General features: G+C 36.5%; 1 protein-coding gene across 5 annotated transcripts in view; it reads right to left on the reverse strand.

Moving 5' to 3' along the window:
• The window catches only part of LOC119071876 (protein hu-li tai shao), a 35216-nt gene that overhangs the window by 2761 nt on the left and 6786 nt on the right, over positions 1-25669 (reverse strand). The window contains exons 2-14 of one of the 5 annotated variants that reach the window (XM_037176953.1): positions 14365-14468; positions 13826-14303; positions 13588-13755; positions 13386-13528; positions 13144-13314; positions 12874-13073; positions 12389-12512; positions 8150-8260; positions 7764-8049; positions 7609-7701; positions 7465-7536; positions 5262-5321; positions 26-93 (exon numbers count right to left, since the gene is read on the reverse strand). In XM_037176953.1, coding sequence (XP_037032848.1) covers positions 26-93; positions 5262-5321; positions 7465-7536; positions 7609-7701; positions 7764-8049; positions 8150-8260; positions 12389-12512; positions 12874-13073; positions 13144-13314; positions 13386-13528; positions 13588-13755; positions 13826-14303; positions 14365-14448 — 2058 coding nt within the window. In that variant the 5' untranslated portion in view covers positions 14449-14468. Of the gene's footprint in view, positions 1-25; positions 94-2456; positions 5119-5261; positions 5322-7464; positions 7537-7608; positions 7702-7763; positions 8050-8149; positions 8261-12388; positions 12513-12873; positions 13074-13143; positions 13315-13385; positions 13529-13587; positions 13756-13825; positions 14304-14364; positions 14469-25669 lie in introns of those variants that run through there. The other 4 variants (XM_037176951.1, XM_037176954.1, XM_037176952.1 and 1 more) reach the window with 4 other exon arrangements.

Below are 25669 nucleotides of genomic sequence, written 5' to 3' on the forward strand. Positions count from 1 at the left end.
ATTTGCAATATGAAATTTCTCTTACCTCTTTACTGCTATGAGAAAATGTGCTCACATGTGCATCTGAATGATCACCATTTTGTACATGTTCACCTGTAAATACATTGATAAAACGATTTAGTAATTTATAGTTGTGTAACCTTTGAAATAAATAAAACAAGTGGAGGCTTTCGGCCTATATGGACATTCAAATATGTACAAATTTTAGTATGGAACTTTCGACGATACAAAATTGTTACCGAAAATCTACGCAACATGATTAACTGGACGGATGAGACGGACGAAAGAGTTAGAGTGAAGATTGTGTTATATTGATGAATTGAATGGAAAAGTGGAATATGCACCCCATGTCGAACGACTTTATAACTAATGGGGAAAAAAAATCGAAAAAACTTTTTCCTGTTTGAACAAAAAAGAATGTTTGAAGAACATAAAAATAAAACGAAACAATGTAAATAAAAAATATCGAGGGCAACATCACTAAAGGGCATATCCCCGACATCTCAAGAATTACTGAACCGATTTTGATAAACCTGAAAAGTAGTAAAAAGTTATGAATTTTGAGGGGAAAAAAGGTTATCAAAATCGACCCTTTAGGGATGTTGCTCTCGGCATAATAAACGCAGTGTGGTCTTATCTTACATTTAGCACTTCGTTAGGGATTCCAATTCTTACGCCAATCACCTGAAAAATTCCAACTGAACCATTCACGGAGTGCTAAATGGAGTGACACAATCAACTGCCATTCATGCTTTACGTTTATTTAATTTTAGTATTTATACCCGTTTCGTCAACATAATGACCATACACTTCAAGTCTGAAGATAGGTGTGCAAAAATGAGTACATTACAGTGACTATTCATTACAACTATTAATGAAGCACCTTACACATTTGCTACAAACATTACAAACACAAAACAAAAACTATTTAATGTGCAAGCTATAAGTTAAAATCATATTTACCTCGGTGTTAAGTTATCGTCTAGACAATTGCTTGTGCTTACGCTTCTCAACGTTCACGCTTTCATTCTTAACATTCATTCATACACCTACTCTAACTAGGATAAAGGTTTCATGGAACAAGGAGTTGTAAAATTGGAATATCTAAATGAGCGACAACTACTGAAGACTAGGAAACGTTACAACGAGATATTCGAAATATTGAAGTTGCAGTACTACCAGGTGAAATGGTTGAAATGAGCTATTAAGTAGGAAATCTATCTAATTTTCAAAGTTGAAACATTGTCTTTCTGTGGAACTGTGTGCAAAGAAAAGAACACCTTTGCTAGCCTCACTACCGCTGTACACTGATAAAAAAAATTTCGTCAACATACGTCCAGTATGTATGAAATGGCTGGCAGACAGCTTAATTTCTGCCTTACTTCGGATATATATATTCCAACGTCTGACATGTATATCGTACATGTTCGACGCATAAACATACGAGTGACACGAATAGTCACGAGCAGTATGTATGATTCTACGTCGGGCATGTACGATAATATCGTACTACGATATACATGTCAGACGTTGGAATATACGTATCCGAAGTAAGACAAAAATGAAGCTGTCTGCCAACCATTTCATACATACTGGACGTATGTTGACGAAATTGGTTTCATCATGTAGATTTTCATGGCATGTAATGGCCCTGGAAGGCCGTATGAGTAATTTAACGCCGGGTGGATAATGGATTTAACAATCTCGTCACTAAGAAGCTCGGATCAGGTCTTGTCAAATTAGCGTAGTATAGAAATTTAGGTAATAGATTGAAGTTGGTCATTGATTTTGGTCGCAGTCAGCGGTTTCCCATTGGCATCCGTAAAACCAGTAGTGAAAGTATTCAAGGTATTTAGATTGGACACGAAGTTGACCTATTTAGAGATTTAGGCTTAAATACGTTCCTTACTGTTTTACCGCTATGTGCAACGGAAAGCCACTAAAGTCGGCTACAAATGATACCAATTTTGATCTATTTCCTACAGGGACTATTTTGAGAAATCGAATTTCTCAAAATTTCTCAATTATTTCTCAATTATTTCTCAAAGAATTTCTCAAAAATTTCTCAAATTTCTCAAATTTCTCAAAATTCTCAATTTCTCAAAAATATAAAAAATTTCTCAAAAATTTCTCAAAGATTTCTCAAAGAATTTCTCAAGAATTTCTCAAATTTCTCAAAATTTCTCAAAGAAATTCTCAAAAATAGTCCCTGATTTCCTAGGTTTCTGTAAGATAACTGAGGTAATTTTGCAAGACCTGATCCGCGCCTTGTATCAGACTGTAGAGTTTACTCTTGAGTGACAGCAATCCGCATAAACTTACCTCTCTTTTTAAGAAATATTTGATGACTAAAATGACTTACTAAAATACATACCAAAACCAATAGAAAATGGTCGTTGTAAATAATGAATTGATGTGTAGGCAATAGAATAATGAGCGTTAAGGCAGGGGATTGCGTATGAATATGAGTTAATGTTTTATTTACTTGTTCCGTTTTTTTAAATACATTTTTAGTCAATAAAAATGCCAATTTGGACTAAATTTAGAAAATGGTGAAGTGAATACAATTCTACCACAAAATGTTCTTCGTGAATCCGAAAAACAAATTATTATTTTTTTGACAAGGAACAATAGAGATTAAATTACAACGAAAAATATATATAAATGGAGCCCTCCATTATGGAGGTGTGTAAAAACAAAAATATTTTGTTCTTCGAGAGGAATATTAAAATGCCAAAAAAAAATCTTTTTTTTCCTTTTGCAACAAATTAAAAGCGACATTAGTCAAGGTAAACGAAATGGAATGCGGACGGCTGATCGATCATTCAGTGCCACTCAGATCAAGATCCAATTGCTTCAATCGTTCCGTATCTTCAACGATTTTCTTTTCAAATTTTTCTTTATGCTCAGCATTGTCGTTGTACATATCGTTGTGCAAGTTGAAAATCTCATCTATTTCCTTTTCCATTTTCTCCAAAAACATACAATCCATTTCACCACCGCATCGATCGACGACATTCTTCAGTTCTGTCACACTTTCGCTCAGTTCGACCATTTTCTCGCTTTCCTTCACATTCGATGCCGAATCGACAATATTTTGCAGGACTTTTTCCAAATCAACAGCAACCGATTCACCGTCGCTAGATTCGTTTGATGTGGACGAAGTAGCGACTCCAAGTTCAATTTCGCTGGCAAATGGACGCGCATCGAAAATGGCATGGTGGCGTTGCGAACGCAAATCATCGATATGAAGTCTCGGTGCAGACTGTGACCGGTTGGCGGTTGTAGTCCATTTTCTGTTAATTCTGGGCGTTCCTTTCCGTAGTGACGCGTTTCGAATATTTTCTGCGATGAAATTCCGTTTCCCTTTGCGACCAAGATTCGGTACCGATTGGCTAGGATTGGCTCGGTTTACACGAATCGTTATCGCAGAAACCAGTTTTGCTTTTGATGGATGTTGTGGCGACTTAATTTCAGTGTGTTCAAGAGATGCACCTTCCGTTAAAAATGTATTGTTTGAGGGTAGAGAATTTGAGGTATCGGTAGAACTAGGACGTGACATATCTCCGAATTGAAGGCTTCTACAAGATTTGGGCGTCGAAGTCAAATAGCTGGACGACTTATCGAGATTGTTCAATTCGTCATTCGAATTAATTTTCTTTTTGTTGATGCTGCGTTCGATGATTACGGTTTTGATTTTCGTAAAAATTGACTCATCGTCTTTGTCCAACTGATAATCATCAATTTTCGATATAATTTCCTCTTCCATCGGGTCGAATTCCATGTCCGCGTATGGCGATGCTCGATCATTACTTAGATCGTCATTTTCAGTTTGTGCTTTGCGCGCGCTTAAATGACTCATCCACAGCTCGGTGAATTCTTTCTTCCGTTCATTTCGGACGCTTCTTGACAGTAGTTTCTTTTCTCGTTCCAAGGGTAGACTCGTCGATAGTCTGGGTTTATTGGTTACATCTTCCAGGACGTTGTTACATACATCTTGCGAGGGTAAATCGTTAACTTGATTGTCACGTTGATACTGAGTATTTGGCTTGCTCTTATTAATATTGAGCGTAATATTGCAATGACTGACTTTCCGTTCAGAGTGGCAGCGCTTCAATGTGTGCAATCGCTGATCGAGCAAAGTTGAAACATGACGCTGGGCGTCTCTTTGAAATAGTCGCTCGTTTTCACTCTGGGTTCCGTAGTCGGAATATTCTGAATGAGTCGGTGGTGGGAACATTTCTTTGGCACAGCCATCAGTATCAGTGTTCTCATTGTCGACTATGTACTCAGCGTTACCCAACATACGAGCTGGTAAATCAGGACAGCTACGATAACCAGCTGGATAATCTAGTGGAACGGCGTAGCCGATATCATTACATCCTTCAGCAAAGAACTTTTTGAATGGATTTTCTGCATTCATTTCTTGACCTTCGACTAACGTCGAAAATTTCATTTTCTTCTGCATGGATTGCTTGAAGTCTTTGAACGATGCGATCTTTTTCTTGAAAATTATTCGAATGCCATCTTCGGACAGGGCAACGTATTTGTTACTGGAGAATAATTCCTCAATCGACATCTCACGCGACAACGGTTGGTAATAACTTTTGTACGACGGCAGATGATAGTCGACCGGTTTTCTGATGTCTTTCGGACTCAAGAAACCGAAATGGGATGAGGTGCGGAATACTTCGTGTGTTGGCAATTGAATGGTGTGCGACCAACTTTTCGATTTCGATTGTTGTAAATCGTCCAGCACATAATTACTCTCACTGGTGGTTTGTCTTCTTGCGTAATTATAAATTTGATCGCGAATGAATTTCGAGTCAATTTCTTGATACAAATCTTCGGAATCATTGCTGGACGACTGCAGTAGCTCGTAGAAGTAGTCTGCAGTGTTTGCTGTTTCATTCAGGTTCGTATAAGTGTCTTCGTTGTGACAGAAACGTTGAAGTGAATTCTTCGTAGTATTTAGATAGGCTTTGCATAACAAACGGAAATAGTCGATCTTATTGACTTGAATGTATTCTTGATCATCAGTTCGATTGTGCAATGGATGGGAGTATTGGGATGAATTGCTTTCAATTTCTTGATCGGACACCGATCGGGTTAATAAAGCTATAATGTGAAATGGAATATACGGGGAAGGTGTTAGGAAAAAGCGTTTTTTTTCTAATGCAAAATGAGGTTAATGCAAAACAAGCGTAGATTCTCTACTTCGAGTAATTAGTAAAAGAGCAACAAACAAAAATTAAATTTACCTCTACCAGTTGGTGGCTTGCCTGAATGCACTCTTTCCATGCTGATAAAATCGGTATTGGCTAAAAGTAAACAAAACAAAACGAAACGAAAATAACAAAATGGAAAACAAAAATAATCAAAATTGGTCGCATGCAACGGGCAAATGATTTTTCGAAAGAAGAAACGAAAGAAGGAGGAGGAACAATACCAGTTGGAGAAAAACGTTTTACTAGGACTGCAGGGAGATTTCTTTTCAACGTAGAAAAGCGTATCTATGCGGAACCCACAATCATTATGGTGTCAAGGTGCGAATTTCAATGACACGAAATCGATAGAGAGAAAGAAAGGAGTTTCAGGTCGGCTGTCAGGGCGAATAGTCAGTGTATTGTTGAGGATGCTATTGACATCATCCCTCGGACAGCAGAGTGGTACTCAGCGAGTGCTATGAGTATTACTCATTGAGTTATTTGCAGGAAACAACAGTTTCATAGTTTGTGCCATAGTCGACCTCAAGAGGTAGTCGAAAATATTATTAGGAATTTGGTTAACGAATGCAGCTGTTCAGCTTAAGTCCGGGAAAAACTTTTCTTGTAACAATTTTGAGGCAATTAGACATGAACCGGTTCATAAAGGCATGAAGTCGGTTTTGCTTTTGGAATACTAAGCTCAATCGCTACGTTGAAAGCTCTACAATAAATCGTAGGTTCGATGGTAGCCATCTTGGTTCAAGAAAAGTGAACGTCTTGAAGGTTAGATATCCAATCAGTGCCTGAAGTTGATCTGTTTGGTCATTTAAGTTCGTATTACATTCCCTACTGTGGACATTATGCAGAAAGCCAGTGATAAATCATCTTCGATTTATTGCCGAACTTTCAATGAGGTGATTGAGTTTGCATGATTTGAGTTCAATCTGTTCTCTCCCCCGTTCCTTGCATTTGGTTTCACATGAAGTAACAGCACCGAGAACGGCTCCCATTAATTTGACTATTCCCAGGTCGGAAATCATCTACAATACTCTGGAAAACCCAGAGATGAACGGGATATCGACCATTTCATCTGTTGCAAAGGTCATAGCGATGGTGGAAAATTCTCGCGGGAAATTTGGGTTCACCTATGACGTTCAACATTCTTTTTATCAAGTGGGAAATCTCTATGATTTTCCCACCAGCGGGTCGTAGCATTAAACTAAAGGAAGACCGTTTTGAGTCTAAGCTATCAAAAACGTAAATCTGTAAGAACATTGCAAGCTATTCATAATCAAGATCTAGCAAAATAGAGCTAAAAACTAACGTCAAAATATCAATCAATCGGAAGCTTTACTTCAAATTGTAGCTACGAATGAGCCTCACGATGCCAAAAACTAAGACAAGAAGATTTTGTGTTAAAAATTTGTAAGACGTTAAATCGGCGGAGACTAAGATTCTACTAATAACGCGAAGTGCTGTACAGAATGTCTTATCGTTGTAATGGCAAATTCTTTTTGTTTAAGCTGCAGCAAACAAATTTGTTCATCCAGCGATAAAATCTAACGATCAAGACATTCTGTGCAAACCACTTCTTCATCAAATATTCTTCTTCTCCTTTTCACAAATCTCTAGCACGAAATAGTCTAGCCTCTAGCGTAATTCAAAACATGCACAAAAAAATATGGTTCAATCAAATTCAAAGGAAGAAAGGGAAGAAAAAACAAAAGAAATTGTAACTTAAATTCTGTTCGATTGGTGGGTGATTGAATGGCGATTTCATCCTTAAAAATAATCAAAAAAAAAATTGTTGACGCCGCACTTTGTGGTCGAAAGTTATGTGGCGGATGTGTCGATGACAAAATGGAACTAGTCTAAGTTCGCTATAAAGTCTCTAATCTAAAACGTTCTCCAACACACTCACCATTTGCAAAGTTAGTTTTGTTTGAACAATAGAAAAGTTTAAAGTTTTTTTTTTTAATTACACTGTGTGGAAGACAGAATTAGTTTCACTTTCGTTTGGATTTAAACGAGCCATCTGGTGTGGCGAATCGATACATAATATAGATGAGACGTAAATGAAGAAGAAAACATATTTATTATCATCAACGATCGCTTCAAATGGTGAAAAGTTTTAACGATGCATTTAGTGACAATGTAACAATTAAAGCCGATAAATACGAAAACAAAATCATTTTTAGCCAAAAAATTTTGAAGAAAAAATAAAAATAAGAAAAAATGAAAAAATGACACAACTCACCATCACTAAGAACAACTTCGGGTTGGCTGGGCTTAGGCGCTTGTTTGGTTTCTATTCGGTGAACTTGGTGTTCTAAAAATGTTTACAATCAATTTAGCACAATGAAAGCTCGTTTTTTTGTACGGATAAGGATTGCATACTAACCAGATTGTTCTGTCTGTCTAATTCCTAGCTTAGCTGGTGCTGAAATTTGCAGCGAACTCAATCCTTCGGATTCTGAAAAATCTGTGTCGGTATCTGCAACGGGAAAAATGATTTTAATTACAAAATCGCCCTAGCCACCGATCCCCATCACTTACAGTCTCCATGTCGTTTTCTTTCGATCGTCTTTTTGTAGTCGTTTAATTCATCATCAGTCACCGAATCAAATGGATTCTTTGCATATGGTGCTTTGTAGACGGTTGCGTTGTGTTGATAGCCACGTTGAATGATACCTTTCGATGCAGCCCCCATCAGGACAACATGATCACTGGCACCGGATACATTGGCATCTTTGATGCGACTTGCCTCGTCCCATGTAACACCTTCGAGAATGTGTGATTGTGGCCCAGCTGATATTTTATCAGCACGTCGGTTGTCTTTGATCTGAATTGATGGAAAAAATAAGGTAAATTCCGCACCAATCCACCAAAATTGACACAGACAGAAATCAGAAAATCGATCTCTGACGAACATGCACACTTACAAGTTGTTGCAATTTTTTAAACTCCTTGGGATTGGTTCCGGCAGGCACAAATTGTAGTGGATTTTCGATACGCACAGCGGTTGAATGTGTCGGTGAACCATCGGCGACCCACTGCCAACATAAAATAAAATAAGAACAACCATTAGCGACAAAGGAGGTAACAAAGCGATTTTGATTTGGCTGATTTTTTACTTAAAAAAATTCGAAATGACAGCCACTGCTGCTCAATGACTTTAGCAATTAATTATTTTTTTTTGTTGTTTAGTTGGATAAGCAAATTACAAAACAAATTTTACGGTTGTGCCCAAGATAATTCTTTTGTTTTAAATCAATTCAAGTATTATAATGTCGCTAATGCTTCTTTTTATTTTAGTTATTTGGCCTACGACACAAATAATCACATCCGAGACATTTCACAGAATTTGGTTAATATTTCCCAGGCACAAACCAATCTACTTTTACTTTATCAAGAAGTTGTGGTTATGGTTAGTTCGTTTTTGACTACGGCTCGGAAATGGTTAAGGTCCCGGTCATACAAACTAGCTAAATCGCTTCATGGAGATTCATGCAATAGATCAAAGTTACAGTCAAAGGCAGCGAAATTTCAACATGAATTTGCTCCAGCGGTTTTTCAGCTGATCCACACAAACTATCAAAATTATTTGTACTCGCTTATACGGTTGAAGCTGCTATACGCACGTGCGCAGTAGTGGTAAAACCGTATATATAAATACGTATACGCAGTTCTGATTGTTTGTGTGGATCAGCTGAAAAAACAGCTCAAGCAAATTCATGCTGAAATTTCACTGCCTCTAACTGTAGTATGCTTTGTAGTCGACATCAGTGACTCTCTTAACACTGATTATGTGCAATACTGCCGTAATTCGCATGTCGGACTTAGTGCAAAATTTAAACAAAAGAATTCTTTGTTTAAATTTTGCACTATTTATTTATTTATCGTATGGACTTAGATAACAAGAAAGAATGATTTTAAACAATTTAGCAGACACTGTAGAATTTAGTATTTTAGCTTAACATTGACCACTTAGAAGACAGTTAATGAATTCCCTCATTCGCAGTCCGGGATGCCCTTTCGGGGTTCAGCAACTGGTCACAGGTAAACATTAGCCATCACAGGTCCGGTCAAAATTCGCTTTAGTCTTCACATCAACTTCGACCCATTGAAATTTCAATCTGCGTCTCACAATCCGGGATGTCCTTTCGGAGTTCGGGCGCAAGTGATTTTCCGTTCCTTATCAATCGAAGTTCAGTGCAGATATTTTGTGTGTCCGGTTCGACATTGCCAATGATATTGATGTTGTCATACAGCACCACAATGACGTTGCGTGTTGGTAAGATTTCCTGTTAAATCTACCGGGATGTCTTTACGTTTCGGGGTCCGGTAACCAAGTGATGTCTATTGACTGAACATTTATTTCATGTTCAACGGTGGGCTCATTGAGCTGACATCAACCATCCGTGTTTGCAGTATCTTATCAGTTCATTCGTTTGTTGATCACTTTTGAGGTTATGTTGAACCTCACAGCTCTTCCGTATTAATTTAATCGATGTAACTGGTCGTAATCCCAAAACCTCCATGTAATTCCAGCAGTAACAACGTTAATGCACGTTTTGACGACACAGTTTACAAATCAAACATTTAATTTACTAAGTTATTCACATTTTTCTACGGAGACAAACTATTTTCCTGACAACCAAACAGTGTTGCCAGTGTGGCCGGACTAAGTCCGACATGTGAATTACGGCAGAATAGAAAACCACTAGAACCAGCTTTGAATTGTACTACTTTCGTATTATTGTCGAGTTCCCTACAAAATAATTGAGCTAGTTTTTCATGACGTGAATTTAACCTGTTCCGAGCCTTAGTTTTGATCCCGAGGTTAACAAAAAATTCATCATGCTTGGGAGTGAGATATTCTCTTCTAATCGATGGTGAAAGATTTCGTTACGAGAGTAAAAATCCAGTTTTCTCACCCCAAACATGAGCAAATTATTTGTCTTATAACCCGTTCGATTGGAACAAAATGAAAAACAACAAAATCTGAATAAAAATCCTCGTGTTTGATTAATTGTAAGAGTATATTTGCAGCAAAACTACTACAAGCTAAGAATTTTTAAATATTATTTTTTGTTTCAATTATCTAGTAACGTTAGTAGCTACATCCGAGTTACAATATTTTTTTCTTCTGCAATTTACTTAGTTATGATAACGAGAGGCTCAGGTAGAAATGTTACACAATTTTTGGAGACTAGCAGCCACTACTCCATTCACAATTAATTCAACTAAGTTCTAGGTATTTGAACTTTGAACGCGAAAATGATTTCGTAAATTATTCAGAGACGGCCAGACATCTGTTATCGATACGAAGACGAGAACAATCTCTGATTAGTGTATAGATCCAGGGTTATCAGGAGAAAAACAACAATCAACATATTTCGTTCACGATCAAGAAAACTACCAAAAGCATTGCTGCTGGTTAACACCAATTATCAGGAGACTATGAATATAAAGACAGACACAGTACGTATGGTGAAAAAAGAAAAAGACAAGGGAAACAAGGGATGTCTGTCGGTGGAAATAATTGAAAAAGTAAAGGAAACGCCGATACATGGAAATAGAAATGTGGCTGCAGCTCCAAAGATTGCTAATTTTGTACGTCTAACTTGTTACTGTAATTGCACAGATTATTTTGGAATGTATCCGGTAACGTAATTTCTGCCATTCTGTTTCTTTACTTTCTTAAATTATTTCCTTCGTTATGCGCAACAATGTACATGGATTAGTCTAACGATAACATGCAGATTATAAATTTATTTAAAAAAAGATTTTTTGTTTAGTAGAACTGAGGTAAATTTAATTAAAATAACAAAATCAAGCAATCGCAATTATCAAAATTGATTGACTGACTTTGAAGCATTGAGTCTTCGATAAGGGCGATCTCCTTAATTTAAAAAAATGTTGAATGGCACTCACAAACTCATCAAAATTAAACGTTCTATGTAGTTGCATTAGTGGTTCGCAGTTCGCACTTAGATTTGAGTAAAATTTTGCTATTGGATGACCCTTCTAGACAGAAGGCATTTGGTTAAAATGTCAAAGAAGCCCTTTTTCGCGCAAGAGAATATTATTTTAGGAAAAGTTCTGATGGAGATTTTCTAGCAGCATCATAAGGTGAACAAAGATCTAAATTGACCAGTTCTCCACGACATTTTGTTTGAACATTTGTTCTATGACTTTTCGCTTTAAGCGCTAAGAGGGCTAACGAGGCCAGTGTATATCTTAGCCGTCCCACAAATCGGGTTACAAAAGGAGTGAAATGGGGACTTCAACTTGAGGAATTATTTTTTGTTAAGAGTTTTGCACCCTGGCGCCTAAACCTCCAGTGATCCTATTGTGCGTGCTGAGCAAGTGAATAGATCAAAAGTACTATTGTCTTGAAAGCTAGTATATGCATAGATCAGAGATGGAGCTGCTAGTCATGATTTGCGACGTAATGATGTAATCGTGTGTTGTGTGCGTTGTATAGTTAATTAGTTTTTTTTTGTAATATGAAGAGTATTTCGAACTTATTTTGATGATGTTTCAACTATTAAACGTCTTAGAAGGGATGCTTAATCACGTAGTGATTAGAAAAAGCCAGGTAGTAGTGCTCTCACGCTCACCGGAGAGCAAACTCGGGATCACTGAGCATATGTATCCAACGCGTATCGTTGACAATGCTCTGCCGGTTGAGATACCTGACTCATATGTACATCGTGCGACATTGAATGTGGAATGAATTGAATTGAAATTGTCTTTTCCTCATAAGCACTTCAGCTAAAATATTCTCCAGCAAGCGAAATATCAAATGCCCCCTTTTTATGTAGGGCGAGACTTTGCACTACGCTTTCATACATTAGATTAGAGCTGAACGAATAGAAACTTGGAATTTAAAATATTAAAATCTTTAAAAGCTGCATTTTGAAGCTGGAAAGCATATAATTATACGGTTTGTTTGACGCGACAACACTTTAAAACAGAAACATTTATCTGACTAGGTATATTCATCAATGAGTGAAACACGACCATTTTAAAAAGAATCGAACGTTTCCCCAGTTCAAATAAAATATTTTTCTTTTACCAACACCTTAACTAAAATTTACTCTGTGTTACGGAGACACCAGCGTCAAATAAAACTATAAATCCACCACAATTTAATCAAATTTTATAATCTCTACCTTTGTGATCTTCTTTGGATCTTGGGTGCCAGTTTCGAGTACTTCGACTTTCTGGTAGACGTTCGGTGAGTTTAACCATCTGGAACGATCGCCACCTTTACCCAATAATGATTTCTTCCATATGCTGAAATGAATGAGACGAGAGAATTATTTTCAAGTGTCGATTGAACGGGATTCACTTCAAAATAGAACTGTGAATGGTGCTCGGGATACTCTAATCAGATGTGGTGGAAATGTTTTGAGGGAACGATTGGAAAATGTTTTCAAAATTTACATCGTTCACTGTGTTGGCCCGACCTTGGTAATTTCAAAAGTAACAAAAGTTCAATGTGAATACGGTCCAGGGCATTCGACTGATTCAGTACAGAAGCCCGACTCTAGTACCCCAACTACAGCTTGAACAATCACAAATCCTTCCCATTTGTAACTTTCAAACTTGATTCAGATTCCAATATTAAACGGCAAGACAAATTGTCAGCACTCACCCCTGTCGATACAATTCTTCCTCTTCTAACAAGTAGCCCAGTGACGATACAGCTGGTGGCACTTCCACATCGTTACGCGGTTTCGGTAATTCAGATTTAACAAGAGGATTACGATAGATGTAACCAGTTCGGAAGCCAGCATTGTCCAACATACGCATGAGCGCTTCGAATTCAGCGCCACCGACACGCCATTTGTTTGACTAAAAACGGTAAATGGAGAGAAAATGAAAATCATGATTTTTAGGTTGATAAGTCCGAAAGGATCTGTACCTGCGTGCGCACACTATTATCCTTGTTATTGTCAGTAATTTGATTGGCTTTCGTTTCATAGCCTTCTGGTGCTTTTCGTGATGCGTCGTAGATGATTTTTCGTGCTTCTTCCGGAATTAAATTGAGGTTGTCCAAACCAACTGGGAGCATTTTTAGTTGAGTTTCACAGGCCTGGCGTGACAGAATTTTTCGTTAAAATCGTTTCATCTCGTCGACAACTCATGTGTGTAGGTTCAACATACCTGAACGATGTGATAAGCTGCATAAAATGCTTCCTCAACGGTTTCACCGCAGCATAAAGCTCCGTGATTCGTAAGCAAAAGTACTTTAGACAGTGGTCCCAAACTGTGAATCAGTTTTTCACGTTCTTCTGGCTCTTGGAGTGCTAAAATGTTCATTTTGTTATTCCGGTCGTAATTTTCTACCAAAAATCTTTGGACTCACCGCCAGTGTATCGATGTGAAGCAACCTCACCGAGAACAGCTGCATCATGAGTTAACGGCAATAGACCGGCTTTGAGTGAAGATACAGCAACGACGGAATTACATCCGACATAAATAGCACAACGAATATCAGGACGTGCTGCATGGACAGCCGAATGTAACATGTAATCTGAGGTGATTCGAAAAAGTCCACCGTTAACAAAGTCAATATCTTGGAACAATAGGGCTTGAATACTTACGACGAGTGTTGATGCCAAAGTTGGTTGTTCCATGCTGAACAACATTACCCTGCATATCAACCTTATTTAAGGAAGACGCTGTCACTTCATGTGACAATATGCCCGACGGATTGACCAAAAACAATTCTTGATCTTCATTCAAACGGGCTGTCACTTGAGCGCCCAAACACTGCGTCCAACCGTATAAATCTAGCAATCGAAATGTAGCTGCCATTTTGCATCGTAGAATTTTCTCTCCCTTAGCGTATCCCATTGCTTCAACGCCACGAATGTCATTGATTGGCAAGACACAATTTGAGCTTTTGAATACACTACCAACGCGTGCGGCTGGTACGCCAACCATGTCAGACAATTGTTGAAGTAATCCGGATGCTCCTTCACGGCCATGACTATCGACAATCCGTTCTAATTCTTCACGGAATAGTCGCGATTGTAGCATTTCTTCGACACGTTTACGTCGCTCCATTTCGCGCATGTCCTGTTGATTGAGAAGGAAAATTAAGGTTTTACGAGTTTAAGGAACAGAAGTTGGTACATACCGCTTCTATGTCAGCTGGTCGGGATTTGTTTTCATCGTCGGCAGTGTCAATACCGTTTGTTTGTATTTGCTCAACTTCAGTCATGTTTGAATCGTTTTATTTGCCTGCAATAAAAAGACAAAAGAAATGTTTTATCATCGTGGCGTGGCATTCGGTTAGAAAACTTAATTAGTAAGCTTAAACGTTGGTGGCAATCGGTAATCCACCTCTGAAACGCTCTAGTATAAATAGCAGTGATCTATATACAAAATTTCCACAACCGACTAAGCAACGTTCCACCATAGGCAACAAGAATTATTCAATTTAATCAACGAAAATTGTCCATTTCAACGAAACATTCAAAACTCTGACATCATTTTATAGCACCATCGTATAGTAACGTGCATCAGAAATTTAATTTCTAATAATATAAATTAATAGGAGCGGCCGAACAGACGTGTCATACTTAAAAAATTGTTCATAGAATTTTTGTAAAAGCTTCGCGCATTATAACACCGCCGACTGAACGATGAATGAGCATCTAACAACACCGAATCCATTGAGAACATTATCTTTACTTGCATTTTCTTTCTTTTCTACCTTTAAATCAATATTTGTCAGGTGTGTGTTTTGACTGATAGCCATACTGAACTAACAATACACAAAAGGTATTAAATACACAAAAAGGTGTTTAAGAACAGTGTGTTACTTCATGGGTACGATTACATTGTTTGTATGTTTACGTTCTACATTTCCTTAGGAAACACATAGCTTTAATGTTGTTAAAGTTGAATGAACCGTTTACTACAACAATTTGTTATTTGCTATAATGGAACCATATGTTGTGCATATCTGAATTGAAAGAGTAAAAAATTACGATTATTATCGTCTACCGTTTAAATTTTCGACAGAAATTGGGTTAATATTCCAAACGAAATGTCTTCGAAAGTCCGTATAACAAATATGTTAATCGATTAGCGCATCTAAAAATATTCACCAGTCTCGGAACTGATGGTGTGTTACAAGTTAATATCGCTTTAGCGAATGAAAGCAACGAACCGAAAACTATATTGCGGTGCAGATTTTGAAGTGTGTAAATTTAGATCAGTTTTGAATAGAGAGAAGAAAAAAACAAAACAAGAAATGTAAACTATGTAGCTCCACAGATGAAAAATTCGATTTAATTTGAGAATTTTTACTGCATTTTTGTTGTAAACGGACTGTGTGTTATGTGATTGCATTTATGATGTCATTAGGATAAATGTGTTATTTCGTTTATGGCTAACGAAAGTCATCAAGGAAACGAGTGGTTTTCTCCACATTCTAGGTTGCATAAATACTTTCGTACTTAGACTAGGTACACATGCACTTAGTGTGAAATCTTACAAGGAACCAGACGATGGAATTCTTCTAAAAAGAATACAAGACTTGGTACAGTTCTTCAAAAATTAGTTCAAGGGGGAGGGGATTTAATGCTAAATCTCTAAACATCCGATCTCCAAAATGCCACATAAGTGCCTTCTACAATGCGAATGATATAAATTCACAATATTTGACTTTGATCTGTACCGACGTACCGAGCCTGGCCTTATAGCATTAAACAAAAAAAAGGAATTTCATCGACAGGTTCCTTCATTGCAAAAGTAGAAGTGTACACTAAGTGCATGTGTACCTAAGCCTATGATCGATAAATGGTATCAAGATTGTCAGGGCCTTGTCTATTTTCACAAAGTCTAGGTAAGCTTCCAGTAGAGAGAATGATATCAGAAAGCCCACTCAGCATTCCTCCAATAAGATAATGTAATGTAGGAGAACGTACAACATAACCACCATTTATAGTGGTTGAAATAATAGAGCGCTTGTTTTAACAAGTCCATAATTAGGATCGAACTATTATGGCCCCAATTCAGTAAAGTGCAAAAATCCAGTTGAGTACACTAACATTTAATCACCAACTCAATCTAAATTTAATTACTGAAAGTGCTTATCTTCCAGATAATTATACGATTTTTTATGACTAATTGTATTACGGGCTCAAGAGATTTTTCGCCGGATTGCATGAGCGTTATCTTTCGTACTTGATAATTGGTGGTAATTTCTTAAATACACACTTCAATAATTGTAGCTCAGGCTGTTAAGTAACAGATTCAGTTGTTTTAATTGACACAACACGCCCATTTTTACCCATATAATTTTCTATTTTAATGAGATTTCATGCACTCGATTTGATGTGGTTACCGGTACATGGTTCTCGGTTCTGTGCCGTAAGTGACAACGTTTCCATCACCCAAAATCGTAAATTAATCTTCAAACTGCAATGGTGACAACAGAACATCGTTTCCCGTTCGCATAATATTTATTTTTCTATTTTATCTAGTCGAGTATCAGACGCCGTAATTTGTTTGATGATATTTAGCGCAGAAATGACATAAGGTCAATTAAATTAAGATCATAAGAACATCGCCTCATAAACACTCTTTCATTTATGAATGCACCCAATGAAATGATATGTTGTTTACGGTATGGTAAAATTCGAATTGCTCGTGAATGGAATTCTAAAGTTAATGATTTCAATTTGTATGAAATTAATTTATCGTACAGAACTTAAAAAATGCGGTGCAATTGAGCCGTTCAGTTAGTTGTATGTGCGATTCATATCAGTACAGTACCTACTGTTTCAAAATATGTATTTTTGTTGCTCGCACAATACAAATTGAAATATTTTTTTTATTTGAATTAGTTTAATAGGCAAATATGAGTTCAATTATTTAATGTATGTGACAGTGACTGTCTCCGTGGACATAGTTAGGCCGGTGAATACGGTTTTTAGTACGCAATTTTAAACTTCCATGTCAGAAAAAGAAACGTCCATCCATCTCATTTTCTTATTATAGCTCATTGTTAGCTTATTACAACATACTACTTATCGCATCAAGAAGTCTAACCATATATAAACACAAATGCAGCAATTTTTTCTTTACAATTTTCTTATTTAGTGCTCGAATCTCGTCTTCCATTGAATGCGAGAAAAAAAAAGTTTTCACGTAATATCAACCTTCCTTTCGCATTTATACGACTCTCAGTGTGGTGAGGTAACATAGCAGTAGCAGAACACGTAAAGAGAATTAGTTAGGTGACGTAATCATGAAAGTAAAAAGATAAAAAAAAAACTGAACCGATGCTCAAAGTGTATGAGATTTGTATGAATATTGAATAATACATGTTACCAACAAATGGTCGATTAGTTGTTGCTTTCAAAGTCGACTTTGGGGTATTTTCGTTCAATTTCGTTCATAAATGGTCAATTTACTTAATTAACACATTCAATTCGCCATCAAATGCTAATGAATTAAGTGCTAAAATGTAAACATTACTTTACTGAGAGCATTGTTCCCATGTTTTTACAAAAGTTGAGTATGGTTTCCACTCAACAAAAAGTACTACGTGAGAGAGCCGTGAGATATTCAAATATTCATTTCATTTTTGTCTCTCACGCGGAGAACTTTTTTGGTAAGTTGAAATCAAGCCTTATTACCATTTTATCCGTCAAATACGACTTCGGATTTTTTCTAAAGCTTTTTTTGCACATTTCTGACAGTTCCGTCAATTCATTGCGGGTCAGAATCGATAAGAATTTCGTGATACTTCGGGTAAAATTTATGTTTTCATGAGTCGTCTGAGTTTACAATCATTTTCTTGGTGTTAATAGTTGATTAGTTAAGCAACTCGACCAAGGATCAGTCAAGTGTCAACATTGTTCCACATTGTTTATTGTTTATGGTGAAAACTTCCGATAAAAAGAGGTCCCACTAAAAAATTACTATTCTGTTGTAAATCACGAAGGCATTGAGTGCAAGATGATGAAATTTTTCTCTCTATTCTATTCATTGAAATTCAACGAATGTAATAGAAACTGTAAGAACAGAATATAGTTAAAGTTCGGTTACTGCAATGAAGAAAATTGTGGATAGCAATGTGATGGTTATGCTATAAACATTTAACGACCCATTTTGTTAATATAGTACTTACGAAATAAGAATTTTAAAATTAAGAAGAAAAGAGCCGTTAAGTTGGTATTTCGACAATGAGTCTCACTACCAAAACATTCGTATGGCAACAAGTTAAACAGCAACGAGACCAAGCCAATCACATATTTTTATTCAAACATCAAATTGGCAATGGAAATCGTGTTTTTTCTACTCTCCGCGTAAACACCATTTCTATAACATTCAATGTATTACACTGCTGTACATCACGACGACGCCGAACCAAAAAAATTCGCAGTAAAAAAACGCCGTACGTATGTGTACGAGTGTATATGTTTTGTAACGAAATAGAAATTCTAAGAATAAATTCAGTTTTTAAACCGGTGTAGATATTTATGTAATTTACAAATAAAAACAAGGCATCAGAACAGTCGGAGCGTTTGCTGCGACTTAGCCCCGTACAACCCGTAATCCTATTTCGTCCGCAACCATAATACGTCCGTAGCCCTAATAAGCCCGGAACCCTAATACGGCTACAACCCTCTAATGCGTCTGTTACCAAAATGCAAGTCAAGTTGGGCATTGTCAAATTTGCTGAAACTGTTCATTTTTTAAATTGCGCATAGCGCAATTACGAAAGCCCGTACGAAGTACCTTTCAAATAAAACCAACAATTTACGACATTATTTTAGAAACCCAAAATTTTTTGCCAACTTTCCATTGGGTATTCAATTACCTCTCAAATGAAACAAAAACTAGCAAAATCGGTCGAGATTTACTCGAATTATGTGCAAAGAGCACTTAGGGCCGAGTAGCGGCCCTAGTCCAAGGGCCCAAATTTGAAACTTTTTTTGCCATCATTCTATTCGGTATTCAATTATCTCTCAAATGAAACAAAAACTAGCAAAATCGGATGAGATTTACTCGATTTATGTGCAAAAAACACTTAGGGCCGAGTAGCGGCCCTAGTCTAAGGGCCCAAATTTGAAACTTTTTTCGCCACGTTCTTTTCGGTATTCAATTACCTTCCATAAAAAACTAAATCTAGCAAAATCGGATGAAATTTACTCGATTTATGTGCAAAAAACACTTAGGGCCGAGTAGCGGCCTTAGTCCAAGTGCCCAAATTTGAAACTTTTTTCGCCACGTTCTTTTCGGTATTCAATTACCTTCCATAAAAACCTAAATCTAGCAAAATCGGATGAGATTTACTCGATTTATGTGCAAAAAACACTTAGGGCCGAGTAGCGGCCTTAGTCCAAGGGCCCAAATTTGAAACTTTTTTCGACACGTTCTTTTCGGTATTCAATTACCTTCCATAAAAAACTAAATCTAGCAAAATCGGATGAGATTTACTCGATTTATGTGCAAAAAACACTTAGGGCCGAGTAACGACCTTTGAGCCCTCCCAACAAGCCCACGTTGCATCTTACCCAAAAACAATGTTCAACTTTGTTCTACTCGTCAATACCTTTCATTTGATATATCACAAGTAGCTATTGCGTGCGTATTTCGGTAGATATCGTCGAAAGACTGAAAAACACCTATAGGGCCCTAGCTCTGGAGGGGCCGACCCTACCATGCCCATTTTCGAACTTGACCTTACTTTTGTCGATACCAATCGGGGAAAAAAAGAATTTTGAAAAAAGGTTGTGATTTACTCAAGCTAGAGGGGTCACGGACGGACGGACGGACGGACGGACGGACGGACGGACGGACGGATGGACGGACGGACGGACGGACGGACATTTTTTTTATTGCGGATTCGTCATCTATGAACATAACCAAATGCTTTGCCCTTACTGTCTGCTTCCAATTCGACGTGTTACAAACGGCATATTAATCTTATAAGCCCCCAGTACTTCGTACGGGGCTAAAAATTAACAAAAAAAACCAACATTTCTCCTTGAATTTTATGCCATATAATTATGTTGACTGGTATTGTATAGCCACAACGGCGCCCATATTTCTCTATTCATTTGACACGATTGAAACCAATTTATATGGCCGGCTGTGGAACTTCAGGTCATAAAATATTATTGCAGTAGAGAATTCCATACTGTACGTATGCCATTATGCCATACATACATACAGGTAAAATGCTACGCCTCTGATTATGATATTATGTTGGTTTTAATTAGGTGAAACAAACAATACCGGTGACGACGGTGTTCGAAAAGAAGAATCACAAATTCAGTCATTAAAAAGGGGAAGCTAGAAAATGTATTAAACGACTGGATGCATTCAATTAATATCTTAACTGAATTGACCTCGAAATTTAAGAACATGAATACAATGTTGAGTAACAGCCGCAGTGTGTGGATATGATTTAAAACAATGGAAAGCGACACTAATTGCTCATACACACAAACGAACTGTTGGTGAGATCGTTAACGTTCAAATTTATTTATTTTTTATTTTAGAAAGTTTCAGCGTTTTAAGCACTCAATTAGTTTATGTATCCTTCTATTAATATTATTTAGAGAAGACAATACACACAAATAGGGAACATTAATAGCTAAGTTGTAGTAGTAATTCGTTGACCGTTCACTGTACGCAGAACTATTTACAATCCTTGCAAGACCAAGGCTAAGATACTGAAAGTGAACAATTTTTGGTACATAAAATCGTGACTCAATATTTTGGCAAAGTAGAAATGCAGCGATTTGTGATCTGTCGGTCTATTGACCATTAACGTTGAGAAATGTACAACAAATCTCTCTTGGATTTGTGTTACACTAAGAAGTAAGAATGTTGCGGATTATAATGCTTTTGTGACTCACTTATTCGTTGCAAGATTGCTCAGGGCATTTCACTGTGATTTGGGCAATAAATCGACAATCGCTTGATGTGTTTCATGCACAAACCGTAGCATTCCTTCCAAATTCATGCAGTCTATTTATTTATATGTTTCACAACAGACAACAATCGAAACTGACATATTTTCTAGTTTCCTGTTTTTAATGACTGAAATAATGATTTCTATTTCAAACAACCCATTGCAGCATTTCGTATATTTGACAAACTTGTTAGAAACGGTTTATTATCTGGTCAGCTTAAGAAGTTATTGCTGCCGGTTCGGTGGTCGATAAGGTACCATTCTTTTTCCCTTGCCTATACTTTCACCATACGAAAAATATGGTTTGTCACAATTGACCAGACTCCCTTGCCCTTTCGTGTGGACGTCGTTTGTATAGATTGACATTGGTTCGTGTTTGGTGATTGATAGTTTTTGAACAAATTTCCAACAAACTAGACAAAGCATTTCCAAAAGATTTTTAACCGAAAATTTTCGGTGAAACTATGTTACTCTTCAGACACCAATTACTCAACGCAGCATTTTAGATTAATGACTGTTCACCAATGTATCAAGGCTCTATATATATACCAAGAAAATACTTGTACATTGAACTTGAAAGTTACAATAGCAATTACGAATATATCAAAATCTTAGCCGAGAGATAATCGAATAAGAATTCGCTGCGGATAAATTAAATATCACAGAGGAACAAAAAATGTTCACAAAAGAAGCTATGCCTATGAAATGTATATGTGCTGTACGTATGGTATATATATATACCTACAACAGAGTTAATTTGAATGAACTGCTCTGTATAAATCGCTGTAATAAATTAACTTGAAAAATAAGAACAACGAAAAAAATAACAATAATTTTAAGTTGATTGAACTCTGTGAATAGAAAAGGGTTATTACTAGCGTCATAGACGAAAAAAACAGAGTCGATCGAGACTTTCGTGTTTCTCATTCGTATTGAATGGTTTTCTTATTGCTGACAGAGGTTATAATGTTGTACAACTCACAACGAGAAATGAAATAAAATATTCATTCCATGCGACCAAAAACAAAAATGGAAAAACTTGAAACGTTTACAATAAAAATAAACAAACGTAAGAATTGATAACGGTTGTCAAGAGTAATTTAAGAAACACACCTCTTCAGTTTTACCATTTTTGGACGATTTCTGTTATGTGGAACACGAGATTGATGGATTTTATAGCCGACAATCAATCGAGAGACGAGGAGAAACAGAGGAATATCAGACAGCATGAAAATTAATTGAAATGATGAACTTAAGATTATATGCGGTGCGGTGTCCTATCAGAAACAATTATTATAATGATAACTGATCGGTCTTATAAGGCAGTGTTTATAAAAGACACCCGCAATCTCAACAGTTTTTTTTAACACAAAAATGGTTATCTTCCACGTTCTCAAAATTCATTCGATTGAGCTTTAAAAGAAATTAAAATGTTCATTTGTGCAAGTGGTTTTTGATTGTCAATACATACACTATACCCACCAATGGTGCTCCAGAGAAAATGAATTCTGTGCAGCAGAAACATTTAAACATATTTTATGGAATTGTTGGCAGATGCAGATACGTCCTTGTTTGGAAAGGCCCTATGGGATGTTTTATAAACAAAAAGTGAGATTTTCTTAACTTCTAGGAGCGATCACGTCAGGTCCGTCCTCTTTTGATATTCGAGCTGTAGTTCGAACGTATCTCAATCGATCTACCTTACGAGCTTTGCTTAAATGATTATCTTCGACATTAACATGCAACGTCTTTTTTCATAATTCATTTTTAATTTTGAGTTTTTTTGTGATGTAACATTTACAACTCAACGCAACACAATACCGTTGGCATACATTTCACAAATATTTTAGCATTTTCTGCTGTGACCTATTGACTTTTTATTTGCAATAATATTCGCTAAACAATTCCAATTTAGCATCAACACAAAGACCGGTTATGTGTATGAAACAGAATTATATTGACCATAACCGAGGTGACGGAAATCTTTTCAAGCTTTTCATAGCATTGAACTAATTTGACTCGTTTCCATCAGTTTCCATTGATCGCATCGATTGCATAGATTGACAAACAAACAACATTCAATCAGTGGACATGAAAGTGTGCTCGTTCGAACAAAATGCAGCATTGTATTTCAGGATGTTTGTTTATGAATAAATATTGAGAAAAAAAAATTCAAACATTTTCATATTGATGATCGGTACATGTATTATGCATGCATACATGCAGACGGGGCAATACTAAATTATTATCTTCATTATACATTCAGTAAATCTATTTATTTTAAAGATTCTCCGTAACAACAAAATATATTATATCGAATATTCATGAGAACGTGATCATGCAATAAACAAAAACGTTTTCATTTTTCGTTTATTACAACTTCTAACACATAAATGGTTTAAATATTACAAAATCGGTAACCGAAAACTACTTAATGAATAAATAAACAATACAATGCATTGAGCAATGATGTCAGTTATATTTATCAGACTACAATGTACAGTTATTCGTTAATCAAGAGCCGAACATTGGCATTGTGGTCGTCTATCGAAATTGTAGACGGAAATATTACTTTGAATGTGAGCCGAATCCTTTCAAATCAAACTGGAGGCAGTTGCTCACTTCATACGTATCTGCTGTGAAGCAAAAGTGCCTAAGATCTACCGCCCACAACATGTACGTACTCAACTTTTCATGCAAAGGGTAAAAAAACAGAAAATATTTATATTCCTACTGCTTCCTTGGTGTCTATATATCTAGGAAGGAAGAGGGTATAGCCTAAAATCACAAATCTTTTTATTTCAAATAAAATTAGATACGTTCTGCATTCTCAGCTCTATAGAAGTCATCGAAGTGCCAAGTATTTTGAATGGAAGTATTCCCTCTACATACTGAATCCATCGAGAAAAGACTGTCAATGAATTACATTGGTGTACTAGCTTGAAAGACACAAGTCTTACACAAAGAATTTATGATTTTTCTTCTGAGTTACACTTATCAATGAGTTTCTGAACTTTAAACGGTAGATAAAAGATCGTTCTGTGAAGTCAATACAGCTATCGTTAACTGTGATTTTTATAGCAAAACAAACTGGCAAAAAGGTAATCTAATTCACGTATCACAGCTGTACTTTTTGTATGAGAAGCTGAAGAGAGATTCTTTTGAAAATCCATCTATCATAATCGGACCCGTTTCGTCTGGGATGGATATATGCATGGTTTGAAAGGTCTTCTTCATCCGTGTGAGCTTCTGACAGATCTGGGCTGGTACTGATGACGGTTTTTATGAACCTAACATGCTAGTTATAACGTATATTATCTAAGCTTTCAATTGATTCCTCATTTGCAGTGCTGGTGAATTTTACGAGTAGCGGGTGTATTAACATAAAAATTGGTTATGTGGGCAATCACCATCACTGCAAATGAGGTATCAGTGGAAAGCTTAGATAATGGACGTTACAACTAGCATGTTAGGTTTACAATGACCGTCATCAGTACCAGCCCAGACCAGTCTGAAGCTCACACGGATTTCGGAATTTTTTTTTGCACATCTTTTGTAACATATATCAATGGATGTTCTCAAACCTGCAATGACCTGAAAGTATTTGACCTCAGCTTTCAAACGAGCCCACTATCACCTGCATCGCTCACATTTATGGGCCAGAAAATGAGATTAAAAAATACACTTTTTACACATTCGGAGATCTTTTACCAGGAACCAGGTGTAGCGCGAGACTAATTGAGGCCTATTTTGAGGTCTACTGGCAAAGACCTTTCAAACTCGAAGCTTTAGCAGATATTGCAGGTTACATGTACACAAAGTTACCTGTTACAGGTAGAATGTTGAAATGTTTTGTTAGTTCGATTTGAGTCAAAATGACAAAATGATTAGTCTCACGTCTCAAGCCTCAAATTCTATTGTGTTTTAAGGCGAAAGACTGTTAATTTTGACATAAAGTCGTTAATTTTTACTCGATGACGACACTTCTATTCTAAATTTTGTTCTCTAGTTTCATCAAGTAGATCCAATTTATAGATAATTCTACAAAGCTACAGTACCTCTGCTCTTGACCTTTTTGGCAAAAAATAAATTTCATTCTTTTCGTGGTACTCAGCCATGCGTAAAACATTTGAAATGTGAATGGGCACATACACAAAAAATATGTTTAAAAAATTGAACAAATTAATGCACAAAAGTGTTTTAAACGACATCAATATTAACACATACACACACCAAACGCGACAAATTGATGAGGAAGTTGACATAGACATATTTACGTGTCATATCATATGTAGATATTAATCGAGTGATGAATGTTAGAGTACTCACATGAAGCAGAGAGGTAAAATGGTTCGGGTTTGGTAGATCATATTTACGTAGGTGCACTCAAGTGTGCGGTGTGTGTGGTGTGTACATATATCAGATGATGTAGCACAGACAGACGCACATAAATAATTGTTTTAAATTAAAAGAATTTTTTTTTTAATTTTATTTTTAGATT

This window comes from Bradysia coprophila, assembly GCF_014529535.1.
Source record: "Bradysia coprophila strain Holo2 chromosome IV unlocalized genomic scaffold, BU_Bcop_v1 contig_5, whole genome shotgun sequence".
Lineage (NCBI taxonomy): Eukaryota > Metazoa > Arthropoda > Insecta > Diptera > Sciaridae > Bradysia > Bradysia coprophila.